General features: G+C 34.0%; 1 protein-coding gene across 4 annotated transcripts; it reads left to right on the top strand.

The window, feature by feature from the left end:
- The first annotated feature begins 1525 nt into the window (after window positions 1-1525).
- LOC145970395 (uncharacterized) lies at window positions 1526-10920 on the top strand. 4 transcript variants are annotated; one of them, XR_014438419.1, is made up of 9 exons: window positions 1526-2323; window positions 6718-6972; window positions 7103-7166; window positions 7241-9064; window positions 9186-9334; window positions 9485-9615; window positions 9715-9846; window positions 9940-10416; window positions 10584-10760. XR_014438419.1 is itself a non-coding variant. In XM_083097168.1 (5 exons), exons 3-5 carry the CDS (start codon window positions 3053-3055, stop codon window positions 4372-4374), a joined length of 909 nt encoding a protein of 302 aa, XP_082953294.1. In that variant the 5' UTR covers window positions 1540-2323; window positions 2463-2700; window positions 3026-3052; the 3' UTR covers window positions 4375-4595. The 4 variants fall into 4 exon arrangements, 2 of the variants coding, with proteins under 2 accessions (XP_082953294.1, XP_082953293.1); XR_014438420.1 differs by lacking the exon at window positions 9940-10416 and having other exon boundaries at window positions 1560-2323; window positions 7103-9064; window positions 10584-10920; XM_083097168.1 differs by lacking the exons at window positions 6718-6972; window positions 7103-7166; window positions 7241-9064; ... (3 more) ...; window positions 9940-10416; window positions 10584-10760 and adding exons at window positions 2463-2700; window positions 3026-3173; window positions 3304-3466; window positions 3750-4595 and having other exon boundaries at window positions 1540-2323.
- The last annotated feature ends 3210 nt before the right edge of the window (window positions 10921-14130 follow it).

Raw genomic sequence — 14130 nt, 5'->3', positions numbered from 1 at the left:
GAAAGAGAAGTACTAAAAAGTATGTTTCTCTCTCTAACCTCCTCCGGACACTGCTTCTCTACAGGAACTATAGGGCCTGAGCAGAATGGCTGCCTTATAATTTTAAGACTATGTTTTATGCCTTAGGTCTTTGTCTTAGGTAACGCACAATACTGTGTGTTATGTCTCGAGTCTTATGTATACGCGAACGTTTGTAAGGGCCTGAGCAGAATGGCTGCCTTAAGATTTTAAGACTATGTTTTATGCCTTAGGTCTTTGTCTTAGGTAACGCACAATACTGTGTGTTATGTCTCGAGTCTTATGTATACGCGAACGTTTATTTCTTACAAACGTTCGCGTATACATAAGACTCGGGACATAACACACAGTATTGTGCGTTACTTAAGACAAAGACCTAAGGCATAAAACATAGTCTTAAAATTATAAGGCAGCCATTCTGCTCAGGCCCTAAGAAATAAACGTTCGCGTATACATAAGACTCGAGACATAACACACAGTATTGTGCGTTACCTAAGACAAAGACTTAAGGCATAAAACATAGTCTTAAAATTATAAGGCAGCCATTCTGCTCAGGCCCATAGGCAATTGCCAGTCCATATCTGTAAGGTCTATGGTCGTATCGTAAGGTTGTAAGGCCGTAGTCGTAAGAAATTGACCAATCACAGTTGATTATTCTCCTGAAATTCAACTGGGATTGGTCAATTTTTTACGACTACGACCTTACAACCTTACGATACGACCAATGTAGATCCGGCCATAGATGCCAGTTTTGGCCCGCTACGCACACAAAGAAAGAACCGTGTACGTGTGGCGTTACAGCCACTCGTCGCCGCCGGGCGCCACACGTACACGGTTCTTTCTTCGTGTGCGTAGCGTGCAGCGGGCCAAAACTGGCATCTATGGACCCGGCTTAAGCCGGTTATACAATAGCTGTCGTAAGTCGGGTGTCGTAAGAGTTAACCAATCACAGTTGATTTTAGAGAAGAATAATCGAATACGATTGGTCAACTCTTACGACACCCGACTTACGATAGCTATTGTATAATGCGTCGTCTACAATGAGATTTTAAGGAGACTTAAGGCGTAAGATTTAAGAAATTGACCAATTACAGTCGAGTATTCTCTTAATACTTGACTGTGATTGATCAATTTCTTAAGTCTTACGCCTTAAGTCTCCTTAATATCTCATTGTAGACGACGCTTAACCGGCTTTAGGCTGGTTCTACAATAGCTGTCTTAAGACGGATGTCAAAAGAGTTAACCAATCACAGTTGATTTTAGAGAAGAATAATCGAATACGATTGGTCAACTCTTACGACAACCGACTTACGACAGCTATTGTATAACCGGCTTTAGGCTGGTTCTACAATAGCTGTCGTAAGTCGGATGTCAAAAGAGTTAACCAATCACAGTTGATTTTAGAGAAGAATAATCGAATACGATTGGTCAACTCTTACAACACCCGACTTACGACAGCTATTGTAGAATCGGCCTTAAGGCCATCACACACAAAATTGCATAGCATAAGACCATATGAACCAATAAGCATCGAGTATTAAATCGCCATATTGACTTATATAACATAATACTCGATGCTCATTGGTCCATATGGTCTTATGCTATGCAATTTTGTGTGTGATGGCCTTTAGGCCTCTGCTACAATGAGTCGTAAGGGATCGTTCCCACTGAGCGCGTCACGCGTCGCGTCACCAGCGTGAGCCAATCAAAATATCCCATTGTAATAACATGTTTTCCGTGTTATTCTGGAAACTCAGGCCTTTTTTAGTGGTGAGGGAGGTCTTACTTAGTGTGTCCGTTTTTCGACTAGAGGTCGCAATACGAGCGAGAGAGACAGAGATAGACGGCAGTAGTCGTTCTCTCTCTAACATACGTCTAAATGCGACTTCTAGATCGCAGCGAACCTAGCAGGCAAGCTGTGAACTCCCGAAAAACGGACACACTAAAGGCCGCAGCACACACTTTTACATAACGCATAATGCATAAAGCATAAGGAAATCAATCAATCAGAGTCCTTCATTTCCATCCTCCCTTCTCATTCTGCGGATCTCACATAGTGCACAAAGCATAATGCATAAATAGTCGAAAAATCCGTAAAGATGAAAGGCCGCAGCACACACTTTTGCATAATGCATTATGCATAAAGCATAAGCCATAACGTAATACACAGCAACGCACAAGCTTGTGCATAAGACATAAGGTTTTAACCTCAAAGTTACGACACGGAAAGTGCAAAATTGTGTGAAAAGTGAACTGTGTGGCGTATAAAGAGTAAAATATTTTGTTACTGGAATTATATTTAAAGGTAAATATTTTTTAAATAAAGCAATTAAATTTATTTTAATAAAAAAACACTATATAAATATGTTCCATTAAATATGTTCTACTAAATATGTATTTACATCGTAATTTAATAAATATATATTTATATTTTTCATTTTTAGGTCTGTTCTCTCTTAAGGTGGAAGCACATAAAATTACAGGAGCCATAAGCAGAATGCAGAAGTCATAGCGCATGCGCTATGATTCTGAATTCTGCCTATGGCTTGTGGATTTTCAATCTACATAAAAATACATAATGCATAGCCACGGGCATAACTCACTGTAGCCGGTTCTAAAACGTATCGCGTTATCAAGAAAAAATAATTAAGGACGAATATTACACATTATATTTATTAACACGTAAGTATTATCACTATTTAATTATCCATGTAATGAAAATACAAACTGATAATGATCGTATATAATTATTCGTGTAAATTGTCCCAATTTCATAAATATATTATTTTGAGGTTAATTTGATTTTGTGTGCACATTTCTGGAATTGTAATTTATTGCAAAATAAACGAATCTTTACATAATTTTCGGTACATTTCATGCTTAATGCTTTAAATTTATAGAATCAATCCTCATGGCCTACGATCACATGGATTACTGTCATAATAATAATATTAACATGTCCGAAAATGAAGGAAATGAAAACTTAAATCCTGAAGTGATGTTACAGGATGACGAAAATAGGACCTTTGATGACATGTTAATAAATATTGTGAAAGGCTATCCACACCTATATGACAGTAGTTCCAAAGATTATCGCGATGTGATAAAAAAAGAGAACTCTTGGGTAGAAATATCTAAAATTTTAGACACGCCTCGTAAGTTTTATTTTTTAATGTTTAACAATATTAACAATGAACTATTCAATTCATTAACATGCATTTGTACTGAAGTTGAATTCAATCAATTAGTCGATTATTAAATTTATATATTTAATATATATTTCAGCTGACGTTTGCTGCAATCGATGGATTCGTTTGAGAGAATCTTTCTCTAAAGAAAAAAAGAAGAGACAAAATGAAACGACTAGTGGAAGTGGAGCCTCTAAAAGACGAGGATTTATATACTTCGAATCTATGAAATTTATTGACAAATTTGTCAAAACTAGGAAGTAAGAATTCATTACTTTTGATTCTATGATCTTATTAGCGAGACACTATACAGTGTAGATCATTATAATTTATTATTTAACATTATTATTTTAAAGAACTTAAGATTTTACTGAAATTTATGATAGAATCAGAATTCATAATTCTAGAAGTAGATTTATTATATTTATTATATTTATATTTCAATTTTTCTCGATTATCTGTGTTTGTCAAGGAGAATTAATTGACATGTTTTACCACATTCTTATTAATTCGCAAATTTAATCAAATATAATATGATTTCAGTTCGATGACCAATATCAAGTTCAAAAGTCAAAAAAGTTCTAATATTTCTGATTCGAAAGACAAGGATTTAAATAAAGAAATTTCGAATTGGGTGCAGCATGGCAAACAAGTTCTAGAAGAAGAAAGAACTCCATTGGTACAAATTGATAATACATTTTCACCATTAAAAAAATCCCTAATGTCAGAAACATCATCCACTATCAGCAATTTTGATGATGCGTCATGCGCATCTTCTTCGACATCAGAAAGTAATACGAACGATTTCGTACATGATTCATTGTTAGCTGGATTACCTATTAATTCTTCACACCTTTCTCCAACGAGCTCTACTTGCACTTTCAAAAAGCCGTCATATATGAAAGGCAAATTTAATCCAAATATCTCAGTTAAAAAAGACGGTAAAAAAGAATGTGAAAACGATGATTTCGAAATATCTTTCATTAATTTAAATAAAGCAGTTACCGAACATTTAAATTCTAAAAAATATGGTGCACAAATGCAGAATGATCTAGATACTTCATTTTGCAATCTGATTATGGCAGAATTGAAGCAAATGGATAATAAAGAAAAACAGATAAAAAAACAAGAAATCATGCAAATTTTGTGGAGAAAGGAAAACTTGTGAGTAAAACGATTTTAGTAATAAAATATATAATTTATGTTTATACGTACATGTAATACTCTTGCTTTAAGAATACTGTGATATTGTTTATTATTCAGTTGTGATTATAAAGTTTATTATTAAGTTGTGATTATTAAGTTTATTATTAAGTTGTGTGTATTAAGTTTTGTAATAAAATATATGGGTATTATTATATAATAACAATAATAATAATAATAATAATATTTAAAAAATCTTGTACTATTTATTTTATATTTACATAATAAATACATATTAACATTACATTTCACAATATAACACACGTGTGTAATCAATGATGAAATGTTTAGATGAAGTCTTGATTTTGTCCTCTCGTTACGTAATCATACTGCCAATCGACAATTCCATTTGGAGTCATAAAATAATTGCAAAGACTGTCCCTAATATGTGTCGCAAATACTACACCATTTTCGTTATTTTCAATAATTTCATCATTGTTTTCAAATTGTATAATATTACCTTCTTCGTTCCTTAAGAAATTGTGCAAACATATAGTTGTTAAAACATATTTATTAATATTTTCAGGAGTCGCAGCGATCGGTCTATTATAAATACCCCACTTTTTTGCCAAAATTCCAAATGTATTTTCTATTATACGCCGGGCTCGCGAAAGTCTATAATTGAATATATTTTTGCGTTCCCCCAAATATCGTCCAGAATATGGTCGCATCAAATGCTTTCCAATGGGAAATGCTTCATCTCCAATAAAAAAATAAGGCATTTGTATATCGGTTCCGCTTAAGCAACTGGTTCCTTCTGGAATATCCAGCATTCCATTCTCCACATTCAAGTCGCTGTTTCCATAAATTCCCGCATCACTGTTTTTCCCCATGGATCCAATATCGACCAAAGTGAATTTATAGTTGTAATCACACACAGCCATAAGCACGATGCTGTATCGTTTATGATAATTGAAGTACAACGAACCAGAATTCGGGGGGCATTGAGCATCGACATGTTTTCCATCTATTGCCCCCAAGCAATGTGGAAAATTCCATAATTTCCAAAAACCCTCAGCAATTTGCAAATATTCTTCTCTCGAAGGAGGTCGTAGATAGATAGGACTAAGAAGTCTTCCAAATACGTCACACGTCTCTTTAACTATTTTATGTACGGTTGATAGACCGACACGATAGGCAAAAGCAATTGTTGGAACTTTGTCACCAATCAAAAATCTGTAACATCATTATCAATATTATAATATTAATTACCAAATTGTTTTTACACATATGTATTGTTAAATTACGAGTGATCCGCATATATACCTCAATGTCAAAGCAATTCGATGCTCTGGTTCAAGTGCCCGTGGACTTCGTTTTATTAAACTTGGGTTAACAATGTCCATCAAGTGCTGGAATGTTGGCAATGTCATACGTGTATATTTATGGAACATTTGTTGATCTCTTTTTATTTCTTGAAAAAGATTATAAAAAGCTCCTTGCTGTCTTCTTCTTGTATTAATTGGTCGTACCCAGATACGGCGACGGCGACGACGGTTGATCCGGTCTCTACGACGTTGCACCAAAAGTGCTTCCATGTAGACCAGAGTAATTAACATTAAATCGAAATCATCCATTTCTAAAAAGAAATGTAATTCAATCCAATGCAGTCTTCTCGAATTAAAATCACACTTAGAATTGTAAGAACTAATTGCAAAAATGTTAAAGAACGACCAAACAGCACAAACATCAAATATCAAAATGAATGAAGAATATTCAATGATATATAAAAAATAATGAAATATTATTCGAGAAAATTAATCAAATTAAGAGAATGTTTCAATAATGAATTTTTACTTAAACTATATATGAAACGTACCGAAAATTATGAGAAGATTCGTTTATTTTGCAATAAATTACAATTTCAGAAATGTGCACACAAAATCAAATTAACCTCAAAATAATATATTTATGAAATTGGGACAATTTACACGAATAATTATATACGATCATTATCAGTTTGTATTTTCATTACATGGATAATTAAATAGTGATAATACTTACGTGTTAATAAATATAATGTGTAATATTCGTCCTTAATTATTTTTTCTTGATAACGCGATACGTTTTAAAACCGGCTACAGTGAGTTATGCCCGTGGCTATGCATTATGTATTTTTATGTAGATTGAAAATCCACAAGCCATAGGCAGAATTCAGAATCATAGCGCATGCGCTATGACTTCTGCATTCTGCTTATGGCTCCTGTAATTTTATTTGCTTCCACCTTTACACATAATAAGACAGGATCATACATGGATGATAATGAAGATTTTTTAATTTTGTCTCTTTTTTATTTGTGCTTATTAGCATTATTAAAAAAGAGGAAAAAAAGATGGTTGAATCGGGGATGGTGGTGAGACCTATCAATTTAAAACGTCCTTGGTATGGAGATTATGAACATCTATTCCACGAATTAAAATATGATGATCCTGATATGTTTTTTCGATATGTACGAATGACAAAGGAAACTTTCCACTTTTTATTAAATATGACAAAGCCTTTTTTGGCGAAAGCAAACAAAAGAGCTTTTAGTCCAGAACTACGATTGGCCATTACTCTGAGGTACTTATTTATTTTGTCATGCAGTATTAAATATAAGAATAAAACAAACGTAGCATGATATTATTTTTGCAAATATTTTATGGTAGTATCTTGTTTTATAATATTCATATATTTTAATTATTTTTTGTAGATTCTTAGCAACTGGAGACCAAATATTGTCCATTGCATTGGCTTTTAGATGTGGAGAGTCAACTGTACGGAACATTATTCATGAAACTTGTTCAGTCATAGTCACCTCCGGGAACTTTATTTATTTTTTTTTTTTAAGACAGGAAATGCTTTGCGCACTTGGCGGTGAGACCCGAGGGAGGTACTGACCGCCGTCGTGGGGGACTCCCGGTTTGTTCCAACCCACGTGGGTTGGGTCGGTTTACCACCCAGTACTGACCCGAAATGTCAGCACCGGACCCTAAAACCTGTCTATAGCCCCTGGCCGTTGATAGGGATTTACGTCCACCGGGAACCGCTCGCGCATAACATCCAGTGGACAACCCTATAGCCTGGTCTGTGAGGACCCTTCCCGAAGGAAGTCGCCCCCCTTACACACACAACCCTGACTCGAGAGTCTGTAGGGAGAACGGCCGAGCTATTAGCCATTCTCCCCTCGTCCCCAGGGAGACGTGCAATGCGAGTGGGAGCCCTCACTCCCACCCGCTGCTCCCCGGAACGGAAGGCAACCAGCACCTTCCCCAGACATAAACGCCGAAGCGCAGGAACCACGAGGAAACAATAAGGAAACGAGCAACGACAAACCCACCCGAGGGTGGGGAGCACATTTACACATACTAAACGTAACACCTAACATAGGGCACAGATAATCACGCCAACATACGATAAAAGGTACCAACACCAGACTATGGACAGAGGGCGTATACGAACCAAACAATTCCGGATCTCTCCGGAGAGCATGGCCGCAGCCCCCATAGCTACATTAGACGTCACCAGACAAACTCCATTCAAGGGGACGACGACATGGGCTCCGTAGAGCCCTGCGAGTCAGGAAGGGGCCCGACAGCGTCCTCAGACGCAGCTCGAACCCCCTCCCGACTGCCCTCACCCAATACCGCCGAACTTCCAGGGGTCGACCCTCCATCCGGTCTACCCACCTCCGGGAACTTAGCCGGGCAACTTCGACTTTTTTAATTTTTTTTTTTTTTTAATCGTTTGTTGGTCGTTTGTCGGTGATTGATGGCCTAATTTCAACGTTTGTTGGTTTATATTTTTTTCTTAAACAAAAAAAATAAAAATTAGCGTGGTTAACCGGAAAAATTTCATTTTCGTTCAAAAAGCGGTTAAATCGATACGCAATCATTCGCTGATGATTGTTGGTTTAATTATAACGTTTGTTGGTTCGGTATTTGCCTTAAAAACGAAAAATAATCTCTTTTATTAAGACCGCATTTACAAAACCCTGGCAAAAATGAGACGTTTGTTTAGCGTTTACATGAACGTTTGTGGAAGTTCGTCGAGAGTTTAAAAACGATTAGTAAAGAGTTTGTAGAACAAAAATTGCAACACTGCAGCGTTTAAAAGACGTTTGTACGTTATAGCGTAAACGTAAACGTTTGAAAAGTCTGAGTAAACTCTGTACACGAAGATGTATCAACGTTTACTGAACGTACTCTGAAAAATGTTACCTCAGCATTGCAAAACTTTCATGTAACATTATATAAAGAGTTTGTAGAACAAAAATTGCAACACTGCAGCGTTTGATAAGCATTCAAAACCCAACAGCGTTATGTAAGTGCTCTTACAAAGTTTGAAAAGCATATAAACTCTCAGAAAACCCTCACTCAACAATTGTTAACGCTTTATAAAGTTTCTTATTTTCGCCAGGGAAGTCGTTAGGATCAATCACAGTTGAAGGTTAAACAGTCCTCGAATATGATTGGTTAATTTCTTCCCAATACGTATGTCATTGTTTCTTACGACTTTAGGCTTAAACATCTATATAAACTTGACTGAAGCCTTTCCGCATTCCATTTTCGTATCACATAAGTTTGATACGTATTGTAAATATTGTAAATATATAATTAGGAATAAGTTAAAATTACATATGCGTGGTTCTATAAAAGAAAACAGAGGTTGAAAGGTTTGTATCTTATGTATTTTCTGATATATATTACAATTTCTTATTTAAGTAAAAATGTATATAGCTATTCATTTATATAGCTCATGCTATTTGATTTATAAAGTTGATTTATGTTTATTAGGAGATTATGCTGCTTGGAAATTTATATTTGGAGCTGAGCGTGGCAGAACACATGACTCAATAGAGATACCCAATAATGTAGACATAACTTTTTGCATCGGAGAAGTGGCATATGTTTGTAGCAGTATGTTTCTTCTTTCCGTCCAATAAGTGAGTACAAAAGTTAGTTTTGCATTAATTAAAATATATTGTTTTCTAATTCTTCTATATGTGATACAATACGCTGATACATAGTGAATTAATACAATTAAGTTATTCTTATATATAATGTTAAATTGTACAATGTTCAATTGTTTTCAGTTGAAAGTTACAGAATTCGAATTTAAAAAAAGAGCATAGCACAATCTTTTTTAAACCATTGAGATAAAAGAAGTATTATATATTCAAGCACATGTTAATGATATGAATGAACAGGAATTATCGCACTCTATGTAAGTACTTACTTTATAACAAGATATCGTACATTATTAAATTTTATAATTGTATCAAGTCTCTTTATTAATACTTATTTCTCTCTTTTGCTTTTATAGATTAATTTAGATAATGGCCATTTTCTATTCGATCTAAATACTAAAACTGAAACAGATCTTCTAGAACCGAATTATTCTTGTTCGAGTAATCATTTTACTATAGAAGTCTTCTAGATTCTTAGATGCATCAGAGTAAGTTTAAATATTTTATTCATATATTTGTTACACATTAATTGTAAGTAGGAATAATATTTCATATCTAATCTATTACTTTTTATATTATAGGTCACGTACATTTTCCAAATTTTTCGCATTCCATTTTGATACACATACAGATACACCATATGATATACAATATACAAAATTAAATCTTTACATATTTCTATGTATAATAAATTTCCAAATCTGATTTTATCAATAGAAACAATAAGAGATCCCAGAAAACAAATATTGAAGAGTAGAATAACTGCTTTTCAAATAGTAGGATATGATATGACATTGATTACGTTTTATTCACATCAATATCTAACATAAATAATCAAATAATATTTTCTATATTGCTTTATATAGTTATTAGCAACAACATATCTGCACAGTAAAATGATAGAAAAAGAACCGCCTCAATTATCACCTACTATATTGTAGATCAAATTAAGCTGTGGGAAAATGAAAGATTCTTGTTTAGTGAAGGTGTTTTATACAGTCAATTTCTTTCACAAACCGATTTTGAGGTTCTTAAAAGATCATGCACTTTCTATGGGAGTATGAAATTAATATTATATTATATATACATATTATATACATAAATTAATATTTGGGAAAGTGAAAGATCATTATTTTAGAAAGAATATTTTATGAAATATGAATACAGTTTATTACTACAAAATTTTATGACAAATATCACAATTGAGACATATTGTATCTTATAGGAAAGGAACTATGGTAATCGCTAATGCTGATCATGGTGACGTAAGAAAGTTTAAGAAACGATATTCAAAGGGTTCGAGTTAATATTGCGTATTAATAAAATCTAATTGTAAGCATTTTACATACATTATATTGTTTCTTCAGTAGCAATACTTACAAAAAAATATTGTCTCAAAGAAGTGCCTAGAAAAATTGGAAAATAAATTATTTTTATTTTGACATTCTAATAAAATAAGAAAAAAACTTGTTTTAATCAATGCCAAAGCTTTTCTCAGATCGGATTTGATAATACATATAATTATGATATAACGAATTATAATAAAGTAAATTTTTATATAATATTTATGTAATAATATTGTCTATATTTTTTTATCTACTTCTACGAATCATCACATTTATACAACAAAGAATTATTTAAAATTCGATAATTCATCATAATAAAACTTATTGTAATCTTGTACATCGTATAATAAATAAATGTCATGTTGAAAAAAATTCAGCTATTACTCTGGCATTCTTTTAACATTAATTTAACATTAATTTAAATTTTTGTAGCAAATGTAGCACATTAGGCTGGCTCTTTATATAATGTTTTCAATCAATATTTGTATGATGGACAAAAATAATTAAACATATATTTACAGTACTAACATTCAATATTGCAAATGATGAAATTAGACATGCAATTAAAGTGCAAACTGATAATCCTTTATACATATATTAGATATTCAAGAAAATGTAATTAAATTCAACCATAATTAAAAACCATAGTTAAAATGTAATGTTTCGCAACTTTTGACCATATTATATCGAGAATATTGAGAAATTATTGCGAATAAAATATAAGAATATTAAGTAATGCAATATTACTCGTCATAGTTTTATGTAAAAATAAAAAGTGTTAGACGAGTCGCGCAAAAGCCGTCCACACTTTTTAAGGAAGACGTCGAGAGAAAGAAACTTTCTTCTTTTTTTTCTCATTCGAGCGGTTTCCAGGCTTCAGCCAAGTTTATATAGATGTTTAAGTTTGATTGCGTATCGATTTAACCGCTTTTTGAACGAAAATGAAATTTTTCCGGCTAACTTCACGCTAATTTTTATTTTTTTGTTTAAAAAAAAAATATAAACCAACAAACGTTGAAATTAGGCCAACAATCACCGACAAACGACCAACAAACGATTAAAAAAAAAAATTAAAAAAGTCGAAGTTGCCCGGCTAAGTTCCCGGAGGTGTCATAGTCAAGGTATTACAACTGATTTACCTTCGTTTACCAACAGAAGAAGAATGGAAAAATATTTGTACTGGTATTCTGGAAAATTGGAATTTCCCTCACTGTGTTGTGGCTTTCGACAGAAAGCATGTGGAGATACAAGTTCCGCCAAATTCCGGGAGCTTATTTTACAACTACAAAAAAACACATAGCATTGTGTTGATGGCTGCATGTGATTACAAATATATGTTTACACTAGTTGATATTGGCTCGTATGGTGGCAATAGTGATGGTGGTATTTTTACCTCTTCTAACATTCATTTGGCACTGCAAGAAAAAACATTAAATCTTCTCAAAGGGATTGCAAATCTTCCTGAAAGTAACGTTAAAATGCCATACTTTTTTCTTGGAGATAGTGGTTTTCCAATAAGTCCTACTATGATCTTCTTAATTGAAGATGATATGAATGTTCAACAGTTTGAAGAGAAATTGGAGAAAATAATCTGTATAAGATATAAAATAAAAATTACTGGATTAATCATTACTATAAAATCTAGTTTTAATTATGTGCGCAATATTATGAAGCCTTCAAACTAGTATTTTTTTAGTAATATTGTTATTATCAAAATGTCATCGAAAAAACCTGAATATTCGATTGTTCTCAAAAATTTTACATTCAAATACAAAAATTCTTGCCCGATTATTTAAAAAAATTTTATACTTATTCACAATTTATCTTTATATATAGGGCGATCCTGAAAAACGTTATGTCTTTAAAATGACGTATTCCTGACACCATTCTAAGACAATTTTTCCTTTACCAAAATTTGATTTGAAGCGTAGTTTTTGAATTATGAGCAAAAATAGTTAGTAAATCACGCGTCGGGTACAGAAGGCAGGCAGGAGCGGCGCGGCGTGCCGCGAGCGCGGGCGCAGCTGACCGCCCGACGGGTGATTATCACCGCATGAGTCGCTAACTATTTTATCTTATAACATAAAATTATGCTTTAAATAAAATTTTGGTAAAGAAGAAAATGTCTTAGAATTACGTCAGAAATACGTGTTCCTTAAAATAACGTTATTTTAATAATGAAAAGTTGTTCCGGATCGCCGGCCGTCCGACGTTGCAATCAGCTGATTGTTACACGCGATATGTGTATGGCGGAGTGTGTGCGTAAGAGAGAGAGAGAGAGAGAGAGAGAGAGAGGGAGAGAGGGAGGGTAGGAGGGACAGACATTCATACACACGCACGCACTTTTTTTCTCGCTCTCTTTCTCTCTTTTACGCAACACTCATACACTCTCTCATTCGGTCTCTCACTCACACTCTTTCGGTCACTCACTCACACACACTCTTTCGGTCACTCACTCACTCACTCACCTGCTTACTCACTTGCTCACTCACCTTGTAGCAGCGTAGCGAATCTTCATGCTATGTATTGTTGTTATCTGCTGCACGGTTATGATTGCTAGAGATGCGCGAAACAAAATATGTTTAAAATGCACTGCATTCGTATCTACACAATGTTCGACCCCTTCTCCTCCTCCTTTATTCTTAATATCTGTACTGCAAGGAAATACCTCGTCCATTTATTTCGATTCAACCGCAACTTTGTCGACTAGCACGACTCGCATTCCAATTACGAAAATTATCATCGGACTCACGCGAAAATCTCCATTGTATGCTTGGTGAATAATTTTCGAGCTTCCCGAGAATTGGCCATGCGCCAGCAAATTTTTAATCTTCTCCCGTTCGTGTCCCCGATCGATCGCGATTAGTACGGATAGAACAATGCATTGCAACGTTTCGCAGAGAGATGCATAAATATCTAGAAACAGACTCGATGGGTTTCAATAGTTGCACGTCTGAATAATTTACTTTATCGTTTGTAAAGATTGTTAACGATCAAAAATATAGTAAAAAAATTATACATATTGTGTCACGATTATAATTATTATAGCTAAAATGCTCGTAATTATTATTTTAAAAAATATTGCACGAACAATTTATGAGAAAATATATATTTCCCAAGTTTTTCGGAAAAGTCAATGTGATTGCAGAAAAGCTCGTGTCGACAACGATAAAGCGCATAAAGGGATGTTTGTGACATTTGCCACAGTCTGTTCCTACCGAAGCGCGAAATGACGCCGACGTTTCTACTAATACAATGAACAAAGCGTGGCACGACCTACATTTGAGACTCGATTTTCAAGTTCAAAATAGCGAGTGCAAACTTGTTGTTCGCTACTATAAGTACATAAATACAGCTATCATTTCGATCAGATATATCGATTAAATAAAAGACGCACCATACTGATAAGATTCAAGATCAAGATCC

The sequence above is a fragment of the Camponotus vicinus genome, unplaced genomic scaffold, assembly GCF_025532165.1.
Source record: "Camponotus vicinus isolate PSW18456_S1 unplaced genomic scaffold, iyCamVici1.0 SCAF_4, whole genome shotgun sequence".
Taxonomy (NCBI): domain Eukaryota; kingdom Metazoa; phylum Arthropoda; class Insecta; order Hymenoptera; family Formicidae; genus Camponotus; species Camponotus vicinus.
Note: the sequence above shows the minus strand (reverse complement) of the source record. Positions and strands in the feature narration are given on the sequence as shown.